Source organism: Trachurus trachurus, assembly GCF_905171665.1.
Source record: "Trachurus trachurus genome assembly, chromosome: 17".
Classification (NCBI taxonomy): Eukaryota; Metazoa; Chordata; class Actinopteri; order Carangiformes; family Carangidae; genus Trachurus; species Trachurus trachurus.
In genome coordinates this window covers 16,676,656-16,703,265 of record NC_139900.1, presented here as the reverse complement: position 1 = coordinate 16,703,265, position 26,610 = coordinate 16,676,656, and the positions used below count along the sequence as shown (strand labels likewise).

The window sequence follows — 26,610 nt, the reverse complement described above, 5'->3', positions numbered from 1 at the left end:
TAGCTTCAGTAAATTAAAGCTTTTGTCACAGCAGAGATTGTGTCCTGTCATAGCAGGTTTAACTGATAATACTAATGAGAACTCTGATCTGTTCAGGTGTCCCCGTTAGCAAAGCCAGGGAGCCAGTAGCTATGTGAAGTAAACCGTCTTTGGTATCAGGGCCCAGAAACCTGCAGCAGGTTATTAGCCTATTAATTGCACATGTGCTTGTCCTGCTGTGAATCATTGGTTTGAGAAAAAAAAAGAAAAAGAAAAAAAGTTGCACTGGCATGGCTGCTTATGCCAGGGATATGCTACTGCAGTGAAAACATCCTTAATGTTGTTAAGTTACACTTGCTCGGGTCCCTCTATTGGAAGTGATGTGTTTATTGGTAAAAGCTGTCACTGTAAAGTTTCCACATTGCTGCAATAACAGTATGTTATCTCAATTCTTTTTGTCACATAAATAAATTGATTTTGATTCTATATATTGCCATAGGGAAGAAAGTATTGTCTCTGCACATTGAATTTAATCTGGAAATGTGTGCACTCGTCAAAAAAGCATGATATGAAAAAGAACTAAGAAAAGTACGTTTATGAGTCCTGTCCCGGTGTTTGCCAAATGATACTTTCAAAAAGCCTGGAAATTACAAATGGTGTGTAAAATAATAGTTATTTTCCCTTCTGATCCCTTTATACCATACTACAATATTCAAGGGTCTCAGTTTACAGTTGGCACCTTGTAAAACATGCATGTATGCATCAGTGACCTTGACAACGTTACATGCTAAGCACACCCATGTTGAATATGCTACTGTAAATCATGCTCCAGGCAAGAGGGCTTTTTACATCTGTGACGAGGCACGCAAGGCTGCAGGAAATGTGCATTACAGCTTCATTTGAAACCCAACCAAAGGCAGACTGTTTCTAAACTGACAGATTTACAGGCTAGATTTGTTTTACCATCCGGTTTACAACGCCATATGAAGGGAATGCTGAGAGAACTATTCGTCTAAATGGCAATGGCCCATTAGCAGCTTCGCTCTGAAAACAGAATGTGAGAGTAAAGGCAACAGACAAAAGCCAGTACCAATGCTGGGCAGCTTTCAAAGTGTTTAAAACTGAAAATTGAAAAGAAAATGTAGCCAAAGACTGTTTTATAAGTCTGTTTATCTGTGATAAACACAAGCACTTACACAGTCACTTACAGTATTTGTGGCCAGTGATCGAACTGACTCAGCACTGATTCATTCCAATTTTTATGCAGTCTTTCTCATTAAAAACAAATTGGAGCAATGTGAGGTGGGGTAATGTGATAAAGTGCTTCTGTACGGAGGAGGTCTGAATAATGTTGAAGGAATGTGTTGATATTCTAAAGTGGCAGTGGGAAAATAATGAAGGACTCCTCATAGGGGGCTGAGAACCACACAGAGACCCGACCTCCCACCGTCCCAGAGGCCGACGTGGAGGGAGATGCTGCCAATCTGGATGAAGATCTGCCATAGAGCCACAAAACCTGATGGGAGTTGAGGTTACTTGGCTCTGGACCATTTCGTGGTCAAGACTTGTGGCTTGTTTCAGTGTTTCCGTTTGTGTTATGACAGTAAGATCACTGTCAAGGTCACTCTCAGGAAAATACACCCCACCAAACTTGTTATTCTTGAAGCACATAACATGGAACTTACCATAACTTACCATATATATAAATATAGTATAGCCTATATTGATAAAGGTAGTCTGTGCCCAGTGAACAGTTTATGGCATGAGAGCTGGTCAAACAAGGTCATCTGAGGTATTTTTCAATTTCGTCATTGCTTCCCGTGTGTTTATGAGATTTCACAGCAAGTGACAGATGAATAGAGTAGTTAATTTATCCAGTTAGACATATGACAAATAGAGGAGGTGAAATATTCATATGAGAACAGCATGCAGGCAAATGAACAGAGTAATTGGATGAAGTTGGTGGAGAGATGAGGAGACGCCACTGCCAGATGGGTACAGTCTGCCATTGTGTATGAGAGAGGCTTGATTCAGCGCCATCATCTCATTTAATGAATCTACACAAATCAGACGTGTGCTTTCTTTTCCTCCTTGATGACTACGTAAACTACTGTACATGAGAAAATATATTTTTTTTTAAAACAGCACTCAGGGGCTATTATTCAGATTTAAGTGGTTTCTCAATTAGATTTCATATGCTCCACTCCATGCCGTAATTTCCAAGTAAGTAGTTTGCGATGTTTTTACATTGGATTTCATTACTTTGCAAGGTGCACCAAGAATTTTGTCCAAGCTAGGACAGGACTGGAATGTGCTCTGATTATTGAGCAGAAAGAAAAAGTGCCAGGATGCCCACAGAGACATACAAAAGCACAACGCAGCACACCACAGGGGGCATTTCTCATCGACCACAGCGCCTGTTTACAAGAACAACCCCAAGAATCCAAAAGATTGGACTGTGCTGGCCAACGCTTGTTTTCACTTAATTCTAGCTCACTCCTTTCTTTTTGAAAACACTGTATTTGTTCTATGCCCTGCACTTCATCTTTTACATTTTGAATGTGCAATCCCTCTCCTCCCTGCTACTTTCTTTTCTTCCCCCAACTCACTTCTCTGTCATCCCCCCTCCCTATCATCCATCATCACATTCTCTCCCTCCTTATCTTGCCTCATAAGCTCAACCCCCTCCCTCCCTCCCAGTTTCCTTCGCTATTTCTCATTTTTCTCTACAATACAATCTGTCGACCCTTTGCACTTGCCATCAAAATTTCTCCGTTTCCTGTCATCATCTGTCTCTGGCAACTGGGGAGGGCCCCGTGTGAGGAGATATGCAGATCTACTGTTTGTGGAGTCTGTGTTTGCACAGGCCTACACTGGGTAAATGTGATCAAGGGATGATGTAGCATTGCAAAACGGCAAAAGGGAAGGCAAGAAGAGAAGGAAGGCGTCAAAACAAGTTTAAATTTTTATGCCCGACTGCATTTTAACAGGCGAGGAAGATGAAGGCACGATCATATGTTCTCATGAGACTTCAAAAGAGGAGGCAGAAAATACAGAGCAGCCGCAAATGCGCGTACAAGAGAGAAAATAGAAAGGAGATGGACTGAAGAAAAAGAGACAATGAACGAGAAACGAGAAAGGGAAGAGATAGACCTGATGAGTAATGTGCACACACTCGAGCACTCCGGTGAATGTGCTGAACTCAGGCTAATGGTTGACATAAAAATCCAGAGGAGAGGCAGAATCGATGTTATCTGTAAGAGCCCAGGATGAGACTGGTTTTAGGGAGAGGACACAATGATCTTCCTCTAAAGGCTGATTACATCTGTTGAAACAGCACTCTGATATTTACATAGAAACCCTGCTGAGGCCTGGCAGTGGGCCTTGTACTCCGGCATCACTTATTTTTAGGGAGAAACTCAAGTGTGTGTATGTTTGTGTGTCGTCTATCAGATCTGGCTGTACCCTGCTCTTTAGTTATTAATGTCTTCATAAAACTGTACTGATGAGTGTGAGGAGAGCACTCTGCTTTTTTTGTGTTTATATTGCAGCGCTACACTATGAAAATGATGAAAATTACGAAATCTTCCTTTGCACCTTTTTCATATGGTTACATAAGCTGACCTTCGGAAGATGGATCAGATTGCTTCTCTATATATATGTGTGCCTATAACGGTAGAACTCGCATGTCGTTAACAGAGTGTAGCTCTGTGAACGCAGGCAGAATGCCCTAATGTCAAATTCCCATACGGGTGAGATACCTGCACAACTGATGCCTACACTATCTGACAGGATTACGTCATCAAAGTGTCTGTGTGATGGAATCTGTTCTCACCATCCACCACCAAGAATATTCAAAACTGGTATGGAAACAATGTGCCTCTACATTTTCCAAATTTGCGAATATTTCTTTTCTTTTTCAACAAGTTTCTAGCCCTTTAACATGTCTTCACAATAAAGACATTGCATTGGCTTGCAGGAAATGTTCAGCTGGCACGAACAGATGTTTGGTACAGCTTCAGCTTTCAATACTCGGTGCACAGAAGTTAGAAAACACTGAGGTCTCTAGTTTGACAGCAGTAAATTGCTGCAATCAGCACTTAATTAGCCGGTGCTACTTTTGGGGTTTGCAGTCCTGATTTAGTTGATTCAAACAATTATCTGCAGTTGTCTGATGATAATTGAAATTACATTTTCCGCACATTCCCTGTTGCTTCATTACAAAATACAGTGATTTATAACAAATTTCATGCTGAATTATCCTTAATTATACATTACGGAAATTAAATTAGTAATGTACGTTTTTCCTGCCAATACTATAAAACAACAAGTTTGAGGGAGAACATATGGATTACATATAATGTTATTCTGTACCCAGAGGTTCCCTTGAGATTACCCTTCACTATGTCCACTTCTATAAGTAATGCAATGTTAAACTCATAGGAGGCTGAAGTGCAATCTGTTAAAAACAACTAGGTCCCAGAACATGTGCAGGTGTGTTGTAGTTATCTAATTAGAGCAGGAAGAGCTTTTATTGCGACGCAGTTATCTTGGGAAGTTTGGGTCGCTGTCACTGTGATAGCTTGAGTAGGTTCATTTTGTCTACTTGTTATCACTAATTTTACTGTCTCTTTTAGTCACAAATATCATTTTTTTTATTACCTTGACATGTTTCGACTGTTCTCCGCAGTCTTCTTCAGAAGCGTTGTCTGACGGCTGCGACGTGTCCTTTTTCAGGTGATGATCCCAGATGTGGCCGTCAGATGTCGCTTCTGAAGAAAACTGCAGAGAACAGTCAAAACATGTCAAGGTAAAAAAAAAAGAAAGAAAGAAAAAGAAACAGTAAAATTATTGTCGTTACAGTGAGTTTATGTGTACTGTTGCACCAGTGTTGGCTGGATCGGCTGAGCACAAACTCTGTCTAACATGCTCAGTTTCTGTGTGCCAGCAGTAAAAGATGAGTTTTCAAGTCTGCTAATCATTTAGAGGGAAAGGCAATGGCATGTGTTACAAAAACAGTTTCTACTGTGTTTCTACTTTGAATCAAGTGTGAGTGTTTTTTCTTAGAAGACGTGGTGTAACATCTGTAGTATTTCTGTATGGATGCAATGTAATTTTCACTAGAAAACCTCATCACGCCCCAGACACTGCTCACCACATAATTACTGCACATGTTACACTAAACTGACAGTTGCTACGTTGCACACCCTCTCACCCCGTTCTCTCCCCCTTCTCTCTCTCTCTCTCTCTCCTTGCTACCATTCTGCCTCCCCTCTTTAGCGCTCCCCGGTCTCCTGAACTTCCCCCAGCATCCTGCTCCTCATTAGAAGGCCTTTCATGGTCAGAGCCAATAAAACTTCAAATGGGCGGCAGCCTGAAGAAAACATGGCTTCTCTGTGGCTTTACTGAGCGTTAATTACATGATCTCCATACCAGACAGTGGAGGGCCAATCAGTTTCTCGAGCAGCGCTGCCGACCTATGGCCACATATGGGACACAGTCAGACACATAAACTGGCATTGCACACTCACACTGACTGCCTCTCGCGCACAAACAAGACATGTGCACAGACACACATGCACATAAAGGTCATACATACACAAACCCATATATAATACAGACGGACATGTTATCACACACACACACGTTGAGGCCACCAGACTTATTAACCTCTGGCCACATGTGCTTTAACTCTCTCGGTATTCGCCTTTGGCAACAAGAACAGTGAAGCAAGGGTATTACACATAATTAGAAAGTGGTTTCTGTCTGCTGTGTGGCACAGTTACACAAGTCTCAACTTTAGCAGGGTAACTGCAGCGTTTTAGTGTCAGAGTCGACGACTTGACTTTACTGAAGGAAGGTGTAATTTTCGCCTGCTCCTTTCAGAGCTGAAATAATAAGAAGCAAGTGTAGTTATTTGTCAGCTTGCGACATGCAAGATGCTGTCCTCTTTGTTTGGACTCATCCAGTCATGAGGAACAGACTAATTATAGAGTAACGTTTCCTAATGTATTCATAAACAATGTCTGTCTTCATAAATAGAATGATTCGGAAGCAGGAGATGACTGTACTCGCTGTGCGGCTCTCTCTGTCGTCTCGTTCCCCTCGTCGCTTCTCACTTTTGTTTGTCAGTCTGCTGTGTGACGGCCGGTTATTTTGGGCCGCATTGGAGTTTTTCCATGTGTCACTGCAATAACGTGCAGTGTCATCTTCCTTAGCAAAACAATCCTTTAAAAAGCATCTCCTGCTGTACAGTAGCACCATCGGACAGTGTCTGATTCAGTTTCATACACCGTGAGAGAGTGACTTCGGAGACATCCTCTTTTGTTGCTGCAACACAATGACCCAGGTCCGTACCAGAGAATCAGTTAACATCAGCTGAATGTTTTGTGATACACTATGGCACATAATAGGCTCGCTGTTTTTACCTTACAGTACCTTGAACTTTTGACTCCACTGCATGTTTGTATTCATGGGAGGATGTGTGAGCCCTGCATTCACGAAGCCAATACCATTCTCTATGTGTAATAAGTGTAATGAGACTTTTAAACTCAATTATTTTTCACCTCATAAGAAGCGGGTCCTGCGTCCAATCCAATCTGAACTGAGTGAACTTTCTCCTCTCACATACAAATAAACAAATCCACAAATAAACAGAAGCATTAGTTCTGGACATATTACTGCCACTGGCCATGCACTGGCCTGCTGGATCTGGACCTGGGAACTGGAAATCCATGGCTCCCATTAAAAGCAATTAATAAATGGAAAAATTCCAAGCATGCATAAAATGTAGCCGACTTCATAAACACAGCATTTCCTTTAGAAATGTAAATGGGAAAACAGGAAACACTCTTCATATTGGAAAAGCTACACTGAAGAAAAGTATAATTAAAAAAAACAAACAGGGATTGGCTGTCTACTGTATTTATAGGACAGAGACAGGGGCACACACACTTATTTCATACTGAAGTTGAATTCATGTTTCTCTTCTCTGTGTTTGGTCAAGTCTGAAATTATTCAGAAACATGTCATGCTTTATTCCCCATCACACACACACACACACACAGCCCCCGCCCCTGACAGGTAACAGCAGCAGCAGCAGCTGTAGTCAGAGCCGCCAAGAAAAGTAAGTTTACAGTCCAATCTGAAGCGCTGGAGCACGGGTCAATACTCGGCCGTCACTGGCTGTAACTAGGAGCAGGGCCGTGGTAGTGGCTCTGGTTGTAGTGAGCTGGGAAGTGGTGGTAGCCGCGGATGCTAACCGCTAGTTAGCGGTAGCGGTTAGCATCCGGGACAGAGCCACGCCGGGTTCACACCGGACGCGGAAGCGCCGTGAAGCGGAGCGGCCGTGTCCCTCCAGTTCACACCAGAAGCTGATTTCTCCGCGGCGGTCGCAAGCGCCTCTGCTCCTCAGCTGTTGTTTACTCACATTCAGAGCTGTGTTTTTTACATAATGGATAAGTAAATAACCTCATATAATTATAACACCATGTGCTGTGGGTCAAACAACTCCCTGTACTTCTCCACTTCCAAGATTAATTTCACGTCGTCCTTCACTCGACAACAACTCGTCTCTGCCTCCCTCTCTCGCTCTTTCCCTGTTTGTTTGTGTGTTTTGACACCCCCCCTCCTGCAGCCAGCCCACTCCATGTCTCCCTTTTGTGTGTGTGTTTTCATCTCTCTCGCTCTCTGTTGAGAGTCTGACAAATATGAATAAGATCGCATTTGTCAATCGCTGTATTTTATTTTGAAAAGTGTTTTATTTTGTAAATTGACCGGATTCTCTCGTTGTTTCATGTGTGACTTCCTGCCAAGATTGACGCGATTGCTCTCGGCTCGCGCACAAAATAGAACAGACGCCGAAACGATAACTGCACGGCTCGAGCAATCGCGGCGCGGCGCGTCGCGTCTGGTCTGAACTACACAACCTGTTAACTTGGGCGCCGAAGGGAAGCGGTCTCCGTTCCGCGGCCATTCGTGGCGCTTCGGCGTCCGGTGTGAACCCGGCGTAATACATCCATGGACAGAGCTAACAGCGCTACAGTTAGCCTCGCATCACCAGGCTCTTCAGACAAGCGAAGAGCCTGGTGTCCGTTACCTCGAATTTCGTCCGCATTCTGGTTCCTGTCTGTAGCGGAAACCGAAATCACCAAATCCACCAAAATAAAAGTGTTCACCAACATAAAACTTATAAAATAAACATTAAAGCAATACTTACCGATCTGGCATTTCACTCAGCACAGCACAAACATTTGAAAATCAACAGCTCCACCTCCCTCACAAGTCCCACCCACCTCTCCCTCCTGCCGCACCTCTCCCTCCTGCCGCACCTCCACGAGCTCCCTCGCTCCCTGCTGCATGCGTTGGCATGGCAACGGTAAACAGAACAGGACCGCGAGTGAAACGGGAACAACACAAACAAACACAACACCGGAGTTTTAAACCATATAAACGGACTCAGTGATGATGACTGATGAGTTTTATAATAAACTGTTGTTAGCCTACTGCTACTGGAGACGCAGGGGAAGTGATTGTTACAGATTACAGTTCTCAACGAGCCGGGCTGGCGGCCGGACCAGCGCCACCTGATGCGCTGGTTCAGGGCATAGACTGTAAAAAGAATGGACGTAGCACCCGTGACGTCACCCATTGGTTTGGGGGAGTCTGTTTTGTGCCGCTACTACGGGGGTTTGAGCTGCGCCATGTAGGATTCTACTTGCCATATTTGGAGAGGTGCGGCGGTTGGCCGGCCGAGGGCCCGCCCACTGGCCTCGAAGCAGCGGTCTCCGGACCTGTCACTCAACGTTTCCGCGCCCTAATTGGCCAGAATTGTAAACCTAATAACTAGTGTTGGGCGATTTTGACATTCTCAGATCGTCCCAATCGCCCTCCCTTGAGATGTTTACCACAGAGATGTTGTGTGCGGTCATATGACTACCTGGCTCCGTCTGATTGGACGTCGCCAGTGGCTGCATTTGATTGGTGAAACACTGTCATATGACCGAGTATCTGTTGGAAGCAGCGAGAGGAGCGGCTTCATTAAAACAAAACAAACAGATCGCGCATTAGATCAATAAAGTATGTGTGTGTGTAAAATCGGCAAGAAAACAAAACATCGCCGATCGTCCTTCCAATCGCCGATAGACGATTGGATCGCCAATCGGCACAACCCTACTAATAACAGTAAAACGGTAGAGTTTAAAAAAAATTCACCCCCCTCAGAGTGTGTGCGGGGGTAGAAACTATCGGTTGAGACCAAAAAAATGAAATGTACCAGGCTGTAAATATGTTTTTTTAAGCTGTAAAATCGGCTATTTTAACATGGGGCTCAATTGGAGTTGCTCCCTTCTGGAGCCAGCCCCCAGCGACAGCCGAGGGGATTGCAGTTTTTTGAACGCGGAAGTGAGCTTCACTTCTCAGACCGACAACTGCCCCCTTGGTTCAGGGCCAAAATAAATCCAGACCGAGCCGAGTCGAGCCGCGCCGGTCCGGAGTTCAACCGGGTCCGGACCGCTGAGAACTCACAGAGCTAACAGTAGCCTAGCCGTTAGCACTGGATGCTTTATAGACACATGTGACTTCCTGTGTTTACGTATCACTCGGGGCTGATCACTATCAACGTTACAATATCAGAAACTCCACGACCAGCTGCGGCTGCAGTTATTGGTCTTTTAAAAAACTATTTATTTCCAAAAACCTTCTTTTTAGTGTGTTGTGACTCTAGTCTCCTCTGCTCATGTCCTGCTACTGCTCTGTCAATAAGCGTTCTTCCTGGTCGGGAGGGGGGAGAGGAGGAGAGGGGTGCACAAAGTGATTACATATTAAGTAGGTTCGGTCGCTCGTCAAATCTTATTAATCGGACCAAATAATATTATTGGTCAGACTTTTCTCAGAATTATATGAGAATGAAAAAATGATGAGTTTTTAACCCTGTTGGGTTTCTCTTACATTTTAATGTATCATCAGATTATTAATAGCATTTTAACTTAGACAAAGAAATGTGCAAAAGTTCCAGAAAGGTAAGTATTGCTTTAACTTGTAATACAATAAAAGCAAAATGTTAACTTAATGGCTCGGGGACTTTCTTGTAAATTATATTCCTTAAATTAAAGAGTTTTACCGCATTTTATTAGCTCGGTGCTTTTATTTTGACAGAAAGGCCTGTCTCTCTCGCCCTGGATCTGTTTCCTACCAAAACAGCGAGTCAACGGCCCCAGACTAAGTACAGTAGCTCTGCTACTCTGCTGCACGGAGCTTCACCTGAGCTCTGTCACTGGCTGGAGAGAAAACAGACTCCACCCAGAAATGTCCCATGCACAACAAAACATCTGTGACTTGTCTCTTTTATGTTGTGTTGTGAAGCACTTTTTAAACGTGTGTTTTTAAAGGTGCTATATAATTAAAGTTATTATTATTAAAACATAGCAAAAGACCAAAATGCAGACTTAGCACCACACAGGACTAGAAGCCCATAGGTGATGATTAAGCTGGATTTCATTTGTATAAGTCTAGCATTTACTTTTGAGCAAAAACCTAGACTATACCTTTCAAATATGAGTTGTTTGCCCCATAAAAATTAACCAAATAGGCTACATCCCTCAAAGGCAGAATAGTGGTACTGAGGTAAGAAACCTGATGTGGGTTAAGAAACTCTCTGTCACAACTGTATCGAACTGGATATATCATATAGAACCAAATCTCTTTGTAATTAAGTTGTATCCTTATCAAATAACTTTTGAATGGCATGGCATCCTGCACAGGAGTGAATCATATCGACAGGAGCTTCAGTGTATCCTTAATGTGTAGTATCGGTGGCAGCGTATCGAGATGCGTATCGAATCGGCCTCAGTGGTGGAGATATACAACCCTAACACACACACACACACACACACACACACGTCCAGACAGTAGGATAATGAACGCATTCAGCCAGTGACAAGTAAACCAGGAAGGCACAGGGGCAGGTAGAGACTTGTTGCCCCTTTTAATTGCACCTTGAGGAGTGATGGCGCATGTGTAGAGAGATAACTCTGTGTGGAGTGGGGGGGGGGTGTTGGTCTGAGGGTCGAGGACACGCCCACAGCTCACCTGTGACACCTGGCTGATGGAGATCAAGCTGTCAGGACGGCCCGTGCACATTCCTCCACTTTCAGCGCGCGCGCACACACACACACACACACACACACACACACACACACACACACACACACACACACACACACACACACACACACACACACACACACACACACACACACACACACACACACACACACACACACACTGCTATACAGACTGGAAATGGCAGATGTTTCTAAAACCAAACACACGAATCAAACCAGACATTAATGTCATTCTGAAACATGTCCACAAATAATATTTAGATGAGACCGAATGAAACGGAAATGGCAAGAGGAACGTGAAACCTCATATGCACCCCCCCCCCCCCCCCCCCCCCCTCTCTCTGTCTCCCTCCCTCCCTCTCTCCCTCTCTCTCTCCCGCCTCCTCGCTCCACGGAGTGGCAGCGTTGGCAAAGTATCGTTCAGAAAAACCCAGAGCAGGGAGCGAGCTGCGGTAGCTTTGCCTGGCCGTGCGCACCACTTTTCTCAGCTCCCTCCGGGCCGTCATAGCCGGTAGGCGTGTGGCGACAGAACAGGCTGCACAGCTTCATCAGCAGCAGCAACAGCAGCAGCACACTGCTGTTTTATGACATGATTTAAAAGATTATTCCAGCTGTAAATACCTAACCTGATTCTTTAATCTCTTCCTTCTCCCTCTTTAGGTGAAACCCCCCTACAAAAAAAAAATCCTAACAGTGGATATAAATCTGCACTTGATCCCGAGCCTGCGTTGAGAAGACAATCCTACAGTTATTTTTTTTATATATTTTTTTTGGTGGGGGAAAGAATACTAATACCTGAAGGTGTTGTCCTGTCTACATCGGCCAGGCTGCGTTAGGACTGTGGACAGACGGGACCTCTGCGCTGTGAAGAAGAGTCGCTCCTGTGCGTTGCCTTGCAGCAGTGCGCGGAGAGCAGCAAGACGCACTGACAGGGCAGAAGGAGGAGAGGAAGGTGGAAGATATTTTACGCACAGCAGCGCTCAGTAGCCCCTGTCTGACACGCGGCTACTAACCGGGAGTCTCTCTGCTCCGTCCAGGACTCCGACACAGTCGCTTCGGCTCTTCGGTTCGGATTTGCACTTGACCACATACAACACGGCGGGTCGGGCTGGGATGGATTCCTTCATCATAGCGGCTCTGGCACTGTGCTCTCTGACGGCACCAGCCTTTGGGGACAAAGGGATCAGCAAAGCCCGGAGTTGTTCGGATATCAGGCAGTTTTATAGCGGGAAAGGATTCTCTATTGAAAGTGTCCCTCAGGCTGAAATATCAGGTAAGCTCCTTTTTAAAAAAAAACACACACACAGCCTTGTCTGAAGTCTGCTGTACACACTGTGCGCGCACCTTTCTCTGGACTGAATCTGATCTTTACCCCCTGAAGCCAAAAATACTTTCAGGAGAGTCAGTCTGTCCAAACAGCAACATACTGTATCACAGATTTAAATTGTACAACGTTGTGTTAAATGCACAGCAAAGACCCTCACAGTTGCTTTAAACTCATTGCCACTGAGGAGCATAATCCCTCTGCAAGTCCCCCCCCCCCAGGAATGTTAGTCTATTTCGGGGCCAAAGTCGCACCTGCAGTAACACCATTTATTGTATCTAAGTGCTGGTGTGCAGATCTGACCTATCCTATAGGAATGATTGATTATTGGTTTGCATGTAGTTGGTTCACAAACTCTGTTGGTCTTTAGGATATTTAAAGCATTCCCTGTTGAACCACATGCTTAAAATGAAGTAAGTCTTCTCCTACACTGTATTTGTTGTGAGACTGAAAGCAGATGACGAGTCTAACTCTGTAGCTCTCAAACCTGTAGTGACACTCATTTCATGTCACATGGTAACGCAGGGGAGCTGTAGCTCTGGGCTGTATCTCAGGATGAAACACTTGCTTTGAAAAAATATCAAGACAGACGTGTCACAGGCAATCTGGCTATTTCATTCCCCAATCAGAAATGTGCAAAAAAGTCTTTTGAAATGTTGACATTTTTCCGAAACACAGATGCAGGATGAGCTCCTCGTTTTTCTGCTCTCCTTCTTTATGTCTCTAAATTAAGCTGCTACTCCCGAAGACACTCCCGAATCTCTTCCTCTTCTTTTTCCTTTCCTTTTCTTTTCTCTCTTGCCTTTTGTGCCTCTTGCCGCTTCCTTCTTAAGACCAGCCAGTCACTTGACCACGGCCTGCAAACACGATGTTGCTCACTGTGTCATTCATGGTCTGATGTCAGACAGTCACAAGCCCCTCTACAGTTCAAATGATTACACGTGTGCCTCCCCTGGAATTCGGTGCAACGCTCTCACACACATGAACACGCATACACACACACACACACACACACACACACACACACACACACACACACACACACACACACACACACACACACACACACACACACACACACACACACACACACAGTTAACTGCAATTTCAGGTTCTACAGTTACAGTATCGTACATGCATGGACAAGACAGGAGACAGTGACCATGCGTGCTTACACAACCACTTTCTGTGCACATTTAAAGGAAATATAACTTCACACTGTCCCAAAGCTAGAGGAAGTAAAGCATTACTCTCCAAACACAGAGAACTGAAACTACACCATTAACATTTGAAGTAGGCTAACCCACAGACTTTTACCAACTAGAGATGAGATGTGGATGTGTGTACCGTTCATCTACAGTACATTTCAGTGCAGTAATTATCACTGAAACATAGCTACAGTCAGCCCCAATCTGATAACATACTTTTTCTGGACTCTACGTCAGTCACCTTCTCTGTATCATCCAATTCATTTCTCTTTTCACAGAGAGCGTCATTACCATGACAGTAGATAAACTCCTCTTCCCTGTGAAGACAGCAGTGTTTGTCCATCACTACAGAAAGGTGGCTGAGTTCTGCTGAAACACACAAGGGCGACTTTCTTCAGTATTCACCTAAAGGTCACACACTCACGAATATCCTAAAGTAGAAAGTTGCTCCATTTTCTGATAGCATATAGGCTCTCACACACAGCCCAACACGGTTGCAGTACTTGAGAGTACTGTGTGTGGATAGAAACAGTATCTGTATAATGTGCAGTGGGTTTTTGCTTTAAACCCCACAGATTTATCTTGAGCCGCATAAATACAACATTGAAAGAGTGTGTATAAGGAACATGATATCCAGTGCAAAGATATACAATAGATCTTTCCCAGTGATTAAACCGATAGGATGGGAGAGATTATAAGATTTGAGGGTGGGGCCGTAATGTGATGAAACTGTTAGCTCATGTCATCACGCCATACATCATAAGGCAGTGAGGGCCAAGTAGTAACCGGACACTTCTAATTTACCTGATTGACCGCACTGAATAAATCATTTGACAGAATTAACGCCAGCCCTTGTGCCTTAGAAATCCCTTTTTCCTCCATATGTCTGTAATCCATAATGCTTTAAAGAGCAAATCTGTCTTGTCGTGACACCACCTATTCCTCTTGTTTCAATCAATGATGTGGAGCTTAAATAAGTCTGGGGTCAATGTATTCTCAGTAAGAGGGAAAATAAGGGAGTGGGACTGAGGGTCAGGAAGAGATAGATGAAGAAATGACAGAAAAGAGAGATGAGAGAGAGGTGGAGATGGAGACAGACACGTAAAGAGAGGGAGGGGGATTTGGCTTTGCTCATTGACAATATTTCTCCACTGTCCCCGGTTCTTGGCTCTGAAGCACAAATAACTGCTGGTCCGATCCAGTCTGGCATATTAAACACCTTGGGTAAAAATATGAAAGCTTTAATTTATGCCTTCAAATTATGAGCCACCTGAATGTTGTGGATGATCCCTGACATTTGCAGAAGGATATTTCCTGCTGTGACACCGGGGCTTGATCAACCTAATGTATTGGCTGAGCCTGACTCAAGGTCACATGCTGAGTACATCACCCAGGCTGAGTCTGGGAGGACGATGAGAGACGACCGCATCCCAACTCTGAAAATGATGTCCAGTCACTGCACTTTCAAATGCCACTGCACAATATATGAGGAAAAATGTCCTTGGCGCACGAAGTAGTCACCACGTCTGAGCCTAAGATTAGACTTCATTTTTTAGATGCACAAAATTTGTATAATCAAACATGGGTGTGTTATGCAAGTAAAGTCTGAAAGAGGGATAGCCTATACCCAGAAAAAAATGTGTAACCTTAGCTCATGTCATTACATTTTCTAAATCCTGGAAAAAAATTCTTCTTCTTTTTTAAAAATTCTTATACATGTATTTGCATACCTCAGGTAAAATTTTAATTACACGCGTTTCTAAATGTCTGAAGGAAAAAAAACAAAAAGTAAGAAATCTCCAACCAGATGAGCACAACCATCCTGTATCACCGTCTCTGTTTGATTATGCTCAGTCAGCGGTGAAAGAAGATTCCTGGATATTGCTTTCACATCGATACGCCTCATATAACCACTTGGATAGTCCCTTATTCTTAAGTAATTTGCCCAGGGGAAAAAGCCATGCAGAAGAAAGCTATTGAGTTAAGGCTGAGCTGTTTGTTATCATTGTGTTGAAGCAGTGTTTACTGGACCATGGGAACAGTATCAGTTGAGCAGAAATGAAAAGCAATGACTCACAAATAATCAAGCAACCTGATTGATGCTCCTAAAACGAGTGCAATGATTCTAGTTTAACTCCATGTGTAATGTCAGTGTTTTCTTTTTTGTTTACCAAAAAATGGATGATTGATTTTTATGAGGCTCATCTGTCTCCTCCCTGCGCTGCCCCCTCCCTGTCCCACCCCATCATTACAGTCGTGATGACTTATCTTTTTGTCTTTCAGGGGATGACATTCTTCATCTATCTGTTTCTCTCTCTCTCTCTCTCTCTCTCTCTCTCTCTCTCTCTCTCTCTCTCTCTCTCTCTCATCGGCTCCTAAAGAGAGAGGCGCCAGACGCTCTTTGAAAGCAGCTGGCAGCCAATGAGTGTTAGATGCTGAATGTCATATAAGCCTATACAAAGAGACAAGCTGCATGAGACATCTGCAGGAAGGCTGGTAGCATATTGGTTCGGCATTGGCTTTCCCATGCTGCATTTTTGTTGTTGTTGATTGCCGGTTGCTACAGGCCGACTGTGAGCAACTCAGTGCTCTGAAGTGTCATCTCTAACCAGTGTTTGGCTAATGATACAGTGGGATTGCTGCTCACCAGGCCTGCTAGGAACTGTTGTTGACTAAAGCCCGGCTTGTGGCTGGAAAAATGGGCTGATCACTATGGTAGCCCACAGCGAAAAGTATGGGAATGTTTTGAACTCAGTCACTAGACAGAGAATTTAGATATATTTCTTGAAATGTGTAATTGCTGCACTGCAGCTCGAACGGAGCACGGGCTCTCACACACAGCAGAAAATCTCCCTCCGCAACTCTCACTTCTTTGACAGAGGGTAATGATAAGATAATGGCTGCTAGTGTGTTTGCTGCCCTCTACGCCACCTTCCAGTCAGAGGTTAAATGGAGATGGGAGTTCACTAGCAGCAGAAAACACAACTGGCTGGTCGGTGAGAGGCTGCAAAGTCAATACCAATGTAACAAAAAAACAAGGGTTCTCACATTATGCATTACACTGACCGCTCTAAAAGGATTCTTGGACTTTTGGGAAATTATTTTTAATTTCATCTTTCAGAATCCACATGGTCTGCATACCAAATGGCCCATCATGGTGTAGATTAAATTGCAGAGAATATGCTCTGTGTTGCCTGTATTTAAGCCTTTAATCTCTGTGGATATAATACATTATCTGTACATCCACCACCAGTTGCTGGTAGCTCACAACCTGCTAGCTCCTCTGTCTGTCTCAGGACCTGCAATTATATCTCACTCCTGTCCCCTCACTAATGTTGAAAAAAATGTTCACAGAGCCACTCATCACTTTGTATAGCTATACTTGTAGAGACTTGTATCTTGTTCCAGTTTAAGAACACAAAACAAATGACAGAAGACAAATAGTTGTATACGGTATGTATCTACTGTGACTTAATGGCAAAGCTATTTAGTTATGAATTAGATTTAGGTTTTGTTTTTGTGTATCTTCTTTTAAGGGATGCGAGGTAACCGTTGTTAGTTTTAACAGCTGTTAACTTTCCACTCAAGAAGAAACATCGGAGGCTCCGCATCAAACTAAATTCCTTTACTCACCAACAGCTGTCTCCAGAGGCGGACAGCAACAACAGTGTTAACTCTTGCCTCCACCCTGTTTTTTCATCATCCAAAGTTAGCAAACTAACCATCTACCCTCGACCCAACTCATTACTGACCCACGGCAACTCACTGTTGCCTCCAACCTGCTCAGAGGGCAGATAATAACACAAAGGCAGCTGAAGCTCTTGTCTAGCAACATTCACCGACACCTGCTTCCAGGAAGAAACCACATTTTGTGGCAGAGAAAACTCACCCACTTTTAGTAAGCACAGAGAAACAAATGTCTGCCTTAAGAAAACCGTAATAGCTTAACTGATTTAATTATCATCTTTTAGTATGTGAGAAAATCAAATTTGTTCAGTTTTATAAAACATTGTTGAGGACATACTTTTCCTCACAATGCAGGAAAAATTACTAAAAACAAAAATAAAAACAACCCTTTTAATAGCGCAGATGAATTAATTAACATCCGGCAAATTCCTAAAGCTACGGCAGCATCTACAAATTGCACATGCATGTCTGACTGAAAGAAGACATTACTTCAACAATGTTATGTGTTGTAAGCCTGAAAAGGGCTCTAGAGAGACAAAGAGACACACCAGACCTAACTGTAAATAGTAAATATTGTGTGTTGCGATAACATGCAGTGTTGTCATTGCGGCTTCTCTGGACAGTCGCCTTATCTCCATCCCATTAATATCCCTGCTGATGTGCTGTTCTTATTCCCCATACAGTGGATAACTAATTGATCGCGCTGAATTACATATTGCTGCCTTGTGAATGGAACTCATTAACTGAGTTGGAGATAAGAGCACCGGGGCTTATTTGAAGGCATAATATCTCATAAAAACCCTGTGCATCTGTTGGTCTTCCTCTCAGATAGATTAAAGCAGAAGCAACAGTTGTTTTCTGTATCACCGAGTGCAGGCTCATAACTCCGCCGCAGTTTAAAATGTGTCAGTCGCCGCATCTGGGCTTCTGTCGGTAGTCTGTCCGTGTGTAGCCGTGTGCGTAGTACGTGTTTTGTTAGCGCGGATGCGTCTTTGTGTATGTGTGTTTTCCTACCAACTGAATATGCTGGAGTTGTTAAAATGCTGAAGTCAGTAAGAAGCCTCTTGAAGCATTAAGCCATAATGGGCTGCAGGGAGCATGAAACAGACCACAGAGTGTTTGATGTTCACCAGAGAGAGAGAGCTGATGGACTGCTGACTTTTGCTGCCTTGGTCTGCTTGGTTTTGCTAGACCCTGCTCTGCCCTCCGACAGGCTATACGTAGGGGGGAAAAACTATACTACATGAAAAAAAGAAGAAGAGAGAATGTAGTTTAAAATTGAAGAAGGAAGAAAGAAGTAGCTCTTTTTAAAGAAGATAAAACTGCGTTCTGTGCTGCATTTCCTTATGTAATCGTTTTCAATCTCGGGCCTGTTCGCAACATTGAAAGTCAGTCCGTCTGAGCATATTTAATGGCTCTGAACTCTGAGCACTGTTTGAGCAAGGGAAGATAAATCTCTTCACAGATTGCTCACTAACCTGTTTTGTGTATGAAGCATCAATCATAAAGTCGTCATTTTTGGATACACAGAAACCTCAGAATGTTTCCTCTCATGTTTTTGCTTTGACAAACACAGGCAAAGAGTCAAATACTGGCATTGACTCATTTGTGGACGGACAGGCAGAAGTAAGGGCCGGCAGACATGTCACTGTTTTTCTTTCTATTTCCTATGACAACTTTTTATAAAATGACAGCAGCTGTTTACCTCAGTGTCTAAAAGGCAGTGAAATGGAGGTCTGAGAGTGGCCGAGGATTGCTGTTTAAAAACACGATGCTCTACCTCGACAACCGTCAGCTGCCTCCTCTCCAGCCAGCATGCACTTTTGCTGCTGGCATCTCCTGTCTTGTGCTCTTCTTGCCTTTTGTTCCCTGTCACTTGTCTAATGTGAGAGTAGGAGTTCACACGTACAGCAGCCTTCCCTTGGCATGCGCACACAGACGCACAGATGACAGCATAGGGCAGTCTTTTTTTGTCACCACAGGGGGTTGCAGTGTCATTGCAACAGGCGTGTGTGTGTGCGTGCGTGCGTGTGTGTGTGTGTGTGGAGGGTGAGGGGGGGGGCTTGTGTGTTCTTTCCCTCTAAGGGCTGCAGTGTGTCTGTGTGTGACTCCTCTTTTGTCTTCAGAGGAACTGGCTGTGTCAAAAGGAGAATTATTCCCTTGTCAAAGCAAGCCCCTTTACTGTCTCTGGATATGTGTAATTGTGTAAGTGTGTGTGGATGTTGGGTGCAGATGTGTGCGCATGTGATCATGTGTCCATGAGCGAATGAGAGAATGTCCATTTGTGTGTCACACGGATGTCAGCACTCTTCTTGACTTCTAAAGCCAAAGTGAAAATGTTTTTAAACTGCTTCCTTTCCATTAGCTGTCATTATGTGCAAAGTGTATGTGTGTGTGTTTGTGATTGCTGCCATTTTTATTTTGCCCTTTCATCAGTTATGTAAATGTGTGTGTGAGTGTGTGTGTGTGTGTGCCAAGTTATTGTGGTCCCCTCCAGCAGTGCGTTGTGCAGACAAGGTGAGTATTTGAAGTGACAAGGAACTGGCTTTAGCTCTCAGCATGGCTTCACTCGTGCTCCAGCTACCTCTCCTCCTGCCCTCCCACTGCTTGACAGATGGTACAGACCCTAAACCGGGACGCCCACCACCATATTAAGTGAGGGCACGCAGTATGAATTTTACAGGGTGGCACGCCCTACACCAACACACACACACACACACACACACACACACACACACACACACACACACACACACACACACACACACACACACACACACACACACACACACACACACACACACACACACACACACACTGTATAGGCAGTGTCTGCAGCTGTGTGGACTCAAGTATTTGTTGGGAGACTTTCATTCTTTGGCAAAGACGCATCCCAGAGGGGACATCCTGTGGCTGTGGCACTATGGCAACAAATTCAGCAGCCCATAGCGTCAGACAAACACACACACATGAGGTCGAATATATTTCATTATGATTTTGTTCATTGATTCAGGTTGCCATTGAACCTATATTGTGATTATTTTCGTATAAATGCATTAAAAAATCCTCATGCATGCCTAATTTAGGTTTTTGGTATCGTATATAATTTGTTAGAAATATTCCCTACCTTGAAGTGTTTTAGTAGTTTTGCTCAGATTCAACTCAGCAAGTTATTTTGAGGTGAATCTGTTGTCTGTTTTCATTTCAAGCCGAGACAATTATTTGATTACCTAATTATTCAGTCAGCACAGAATTGAACTATTTTGATAATAAATTAGTTTTTCCATCATCTTTCAGTGAAGTTATCTTTGTAACCTTACTTTGATGCAGCTTCTCAAATATTATTATATTAAAATTCACTTTTTTTTCTTTGTGAGAGATTGGCTTTAACCTGTTGATCAGATGAAGAAAGACATTTGAAGTACGTTGCCTTGGACTTTAGAAATAATTTTCATAATTATCTGACATTTTACGAATCAGTTGTTCTGAGAGAACAATGCAATAATGCGGTCCTATATTCACTTCATTGTTTGGTCTGTAAAATGTCCAAAAAAATAAAGTAAAAATTCTTTCAATATGTGCATCACAATTTATAATGTCTCCAGCTGCCGTCAGGTTTTGTCCAGCCATCAGATTTTTGATTTACAATGATATAGAATCAGCAAATCCATACTTTCCCCCCTTCGCCCTGCTAAACTCAACTGATCCTCGGTCATTATGACTAAGAGATGCTTCGTCATGTCCCTCACTGCATGAAATGGTTTGCGTGGAGTAAACACATTTTGCGCTACTGTTCTCTGAGCCACTCTCTTAAGCACTTTCCCCAGTTCAAAATCAGTTCTGGATACACAACATAATTGCCAAAATAGATTGATATTCTCTGATGGAGACAGCCTTTACACCTCCATCTTTCAAACATAAAAACGGGGAAATAGGAATTGAAGAGATGAGAGATTAGAAATGTGTATAAAAAAAGAGATAAGAGGAAATGATAAGAATCAGTAAGATGTCGTCTAACGGTTGAATCTCTGCGTCCTGCACCTCACTGCTCCAGCGCCTGCTACACACAATACAGATTTAATAAAGATAGGACACACAGATGCAACAGTACACATATCCCAACTTCCCTTTGATAAGCAGTCACTTTTGTTCTGCTCTGTTCAGCAGTGCCCCCTTTTTCTTCCACACATAGGTTATTATTAAATATACCACAGCTCACATCCTCTCAGAATAAAACAGTGCAGAAGTTATCTGGTTGTGTGTGTGTGTGTGTGTGTGTGTGTGTGTGTGTGTGTGTGTGTGTGTGTGTGTGTGTGTGTGTGTGTGTGTGTGTGTGTGTGTGTGTGTGTGTGTGTGTGTGTGTGTGTGTGAAGCAGATATCCCAGGTGTTTCAGGACTTGTGAATATCTTCTTTGTCTCCAGTTCCCCCTCCCCTCCCCTGAGGTGTAAACATTATTCTCCATAATCTCTCCCAAACTAGAAGCATGTTCCCGTACTTTGTATGCAGGAGAGTTGCCACTTTCTCTTCAGCTCTGTCAGATCTCACTGTCTCTGATAGTTCTCTCTTTGGCTTTTTTTTAAATTGGCCATTTTGGAGGATTTTGTTTTTAGCTGCTGTAGGCAAGTGGCTGCACATAATAGTGTTATTTTGCTTTATTGTTACTTGGCGTTGGTAATTTCCTGAAGGTTTTCTCTCATCGAGATAAACTGTTTCACACTAGTTTCCATTATCGTAATTATTTTCTTCTCTCTTTCTCTATCCCTAAGTCGTTTCTGCCTTTGAGGCTTTATCTCTCTCGCTCTCTCCCTATCTGCTCCTGCGGAGGAAGTTGTGAATTCATTTATTTTTCATGTGAAATTTACTGCATGCTCACAGATGCTTTCCAAAAAAGCATTGCTAGTTTAGTTGGGTTTTTTTTTTTTCTCGGGTGCTTGTCTGTGATTTTTATGGCTCCATATTTTTGTGATCTAAATTTACCATGCAGTTTAGAGGCTGAACATTAAAGCCACGTGTTTGAGGAGTATGATCCAAAAAAAATCCAAGAAAATCTTCATCATCGTCAACAGCAGAGCTTTCAGTGCAGCTCGGGGCTCCTCTGACGTCCAGGCTTTGGCAAAGAAATGCAGGAATGAGATTAGTTTAGATTAATTCTTAAAATGTTCCCCCATAAAATTTAGTGCCATTACACTTCATGTGATTTCTGGATTCTGTAAAATTTTGTAGCGTCCTTTTTAGTTTTCTTTTCAAATCTTCCTGTGGGGAGTCTATTTTCTCACACTCACTATAACTGTCTTCCAACTTCCTTTCCTCTGAGTTTGAATGTAATTACAGTGAAATCTGTGTGTTGTTTTATTGGCTTCCTGGAGCCCTGCGAGTGCAGTTTTTCCAGACCTTAGTGCTCTGTGATACATGTACTACATGTCTCCCTTTCCATCCGGTACATTTTCAGGATCTCCACTGTATAATTGGCTTAAGCAGAGATCATTGCCCCTACCCCCCTTCCATAACATTGGTTCCTCTAGCAATCAGAATACCCAAATGAGCTGTTCGAGCCGTGCACTGCAGTTATATCTGTCTCTCGCCCAGTTTGTGGTGAAGCAGCTTTTCTTCCATTCTCTCTGAGTCCACTCCAGCTCCCATCTCCCGTTGGATTTTGTGCTTTCGAAGCACATTTTTCTGTAATTAGATACTGAGATCTGGTTTTATATGACATCATTTCTCAAGCGTTATTTGTGGGTACGGAAAAGCCCCTGTAGGTCATGGTGGTTTGCTTATTTGGCTGGACCACGGATTGCTATTTAGATGTGGAGGTAGGGTGACTGTCTGAGGATGGAGGAGCGGGAATGACCAGAGGATTACTGAGGCCTTATGAGAAGAGGGGCGCATAAAAAAAGCTCATAATTACAGGGGGGGATATGTAATTACTGTCAATTGTCATCTTGTTTGCTGGTACAGGATTAGCTTTTTATTACCTAAATCCTTATTTTTGTTCTTTTTTTCCACTCCCCCCTGTCAGTCTATTTCTCAGTCAGATTTTTTTGTGTCCCCTGATCACCTCAATACATTTTACACATCCTCCGCAAACGTTGGATCCACTTAAGGAGCTCGCATTTACTGTATGTACTGTTTGTCTTCTGAAAAAAATGGAAGAATAGTAGAAAGGAAGAGTGGAGCATTTGGACATGAATGTTGATCTTTGCTGTTTGTAATGTGATGTTGGCTCTGCATGTATCGCAGCTTTGGATGGAAATACTGTAGAAAAGCTGTAACAGAGAATTTACAGTAGACGTAATGTGGAAATCTTCTGCATATGAGAAATGGATTATTAAAAGTGCACGCTTAAAAACCTACAAAGCAACTCCCAGCGTGAGTCCCTATTCCATTTCACAGGAGCTCAGCGGTTTTTTGCTACTGTACAAATATACCTTCATGCGTTTCCCCTTCTTTCGTTCCTCCCAGGAGGGGATGGCAAGCGGTGAGCTAATGAACTTGAAATGACAGAGACATATTTAGCTTGCATTTCTTCCGCTCAACCATAACAGAGGGCATTTCAGTCGGGCCCACACTCGTCACCATTTCGTTCATCTCATTATTTGCCATCCCTCCTTTTGCGCCCTCACTATTTTCATCTCTTCTTCCTCCCCTGCAGAGTCTTCTCTCATAAATATTTTACATCTTCCAAATGAACTCTGTCAACCCAAGCTTAGTGCATGGCTGGCTGCCTGTGTTTCTAATGCGTATAATGTGTTTATGCATTGTACGTGTGTTTGAGTATGGGTATTTGAATATATAGTATAGTAGTGTCTTGCTGCGTTACTTTTATGCACGGCTGTCTCTGCTTACATATTTTGATAAGCACACACACAGGATGTGTTTTACATAAGGGTTTCATTTGTGTATTCCTGTATACTTTTATTCCTTCGGACAAGGTGACTAAGAACATGTTATTCACAGCGAGGACCTGCTGACTTGTGGAAGATCACGAGGACATATTATACATACTGGGTCCATATACTGGGAGCTGGTGCGCTGTGTGCCAAATCGGAGTGAGCTATAATTATAAGCAATTTTATTTAAATCGTTGGGACGCAAAGTGGTTCGTTCAAGGTCAGCTAGAAAGTAGGGTGTAAAAAGAGGAGAGCTTTTTGTCACGTTGTGTTCTCCACCACCTCAACCTGTCGGAGACTTAAAGTCAGATTTAAACGTTGGGTAAATGGCGCCCACAGGGACCCTTGGCTTATATTTAACACAGCACAGATACATCATAATGGTATTAATGCAGCAAAGTGTTCAAGCTCTGCTGAACCTGTCCTCTGCGTTTTCAGTTTTTCTTTTTTCTTTAGTTTTTTGCAGAAAACGTTAATCCATGTTTGTTTTACTCTGAAGTCGCGTTTGATCAAGTTTCTCTGAGATTTTAAGTCAGGGATCATCGCTGGAAAATCATTTCAAACGCCGAGTGCATTGGACCTGCATCCTGACTGACTTGTCTGCTGCATACACTCCTACGATTAAAATATTAAATAGCTGACTTTACCGGTAATTGTAATAGTAAGCTTTGTCAGAGTCAGAGATAGTCGAAAATATCCTTCTTTTTTGTGTCTTCAGTGTGTGTCTTTGGGCTAGGCTCTGGTTTAAACTAAAAGCCTTCTCTTTAAATCTTTCATGCTCTTGCTACCATCCTGCTGAGATAAAGAGAGACGCAGAGATGAAGCGTGGGGCTTATGGAGCAAGAGAAACTTTCACCCACTCTCTGTTTCATCCTGTCATTCTCAGTTTTCGTGTGCGTGTGTGTTGCTTTATGTGTCTCTCAACTCTGCATAATTACTTGTACTACATTTTTGAAGAGTGAGAAAGTTGTTTTCTAGCTCGTGTTCTCAGTATTCTTAGCGTGGCGTCAAAAACAGTTTTCATCTCACAAAGCTATTTGTGTAGCCTGTGTTTGGGCTTTTCCTCTAATAAACTGGTTACGCTACAGTATGTGACTGAATCGCTTCCTCTTTCTGTGAAGCGACAGTAGTAGCATCCCTGTCACACTGCACTGCCTCCTGTGTGTCCATGTACTGTGCCCTGCATCCCACTTTCCCAGCAGCCTCAGTTCCGGCCCTGGGGCCCCAGAGCATCACTCAGTCAAACTGAATCACAACTCCTGTTGGGCAGAGGAGACTGTGAGACTTAGAATGAATGGCTCTCGCATGTCATGTGATGTCTGCTGATGAATGACCAGGGCCTTGAGGAGTGGATGGACTGAATTAAGGGAAAGTAGGTCTAGTGTAGGTCTATTCACAGGAGGAATTTTGTCATAGAAACATGTTGTATTGTCATCATACAACAGGATTTGATCTTTTTTTCCCTTATTATTACAGAATCAGAGAATGAATGATGTTTGGAACTATTCTAAAAACATTGCATTTTTAGGTTAATCTTCCCCATGGAAACAAGGTGAGGGAGGTCAAGTACACTCTTCATAGTTGGACGATAAAGTGAAACAACAACAGCCGACTTTTCCCGTCTTGGTTGTAGCAATTTTACCCCTCTTTGCAATCTGGCGCTGACGCAAAAAGAGAAGCATTGGAGGCTTTGATGTTCCATACTGGGGTGTTTTGTCAAGAGAGTTGTGCACTCACCGTGGATGAACTCTCGCTCTAACAGCTCCTCTCTTCTTAAATGTTCCATCCTCTTTTTCGGGGCTCACAGAGTTGAGACTTTATTCCTCCTTTCCACACTTTTATATCCCATCTTTCTCTCTTCCCTCAAGCTGTCTCTCCCTCTTTCCAGCTTTCTTCACCTTCACTCCGTCCTTCTGTGTCCCTTCACATCTCTCTTGGCTTAGCTCCCTTGATTAAGCACAGCTGTCGCTCTCATCGCAAGGCCCCACTTTTTTTTCACATTGTTATATAAATTGGCTGGCTGTCTTTCTCAGGCCCCGGCCCTGTTGATTTTGGGTGACGTCAATAACTGTTGTTTATGCCTTGGACACAGAGTTGATTCTGGTGTCTCTTCTGACTTGTACATAAATGGGTGCATGTGTGTGTGTGTGCGTGCATGTTTATTCAATATGCACCAGCAAAGTACACTTGTTGAATTAAAATCAATCACAAATTGCTTTTCCAAACACATCCCTTCCCTAGATCTTTTATAACTGACATGATTATTATCTTTCATGCTTTGACAGGCCAATATTATACATTTTTTATTAATGTTAGTGTCATCTGCTTGGTTGAGGAGGAGTAACACATGTGCCTGGCAGTGGTGCAGAGCTTAGCTCCTCTGAATCACTCTGTGAGGCAG

At 43.2% G+C, this 26,610-nt stretch overlaps 1 protein-coding gene across 1 annotated transcript in view; it reads left to right on the top strand.

Moving 5' to 3' along the window:
• The first annotated feature begins 11,538 nt into the window (after nt 1-11,538).
• Nucleotides 11,539-26,610, top strand: part of gpc1b (glypican 1b) — a 63,056-nt gene continuing 47,984 nt past the window's right edge. Inside the window, exons 1-2 of the mRNA XM_083992108.1 lie at nt 11,539-11,613; nt 11,763-12,375. Coding sequence (XP_083848234.1) covers nt 12,216-12,375 — 160 coding nt within the window. The 5' untranslated portion in view covers nt 11,539-11,613; nt 11,763-12,215. The remainder of the gene's footprint in view (nt 11,614-11,762; nt 12,376-26,610) is intronic.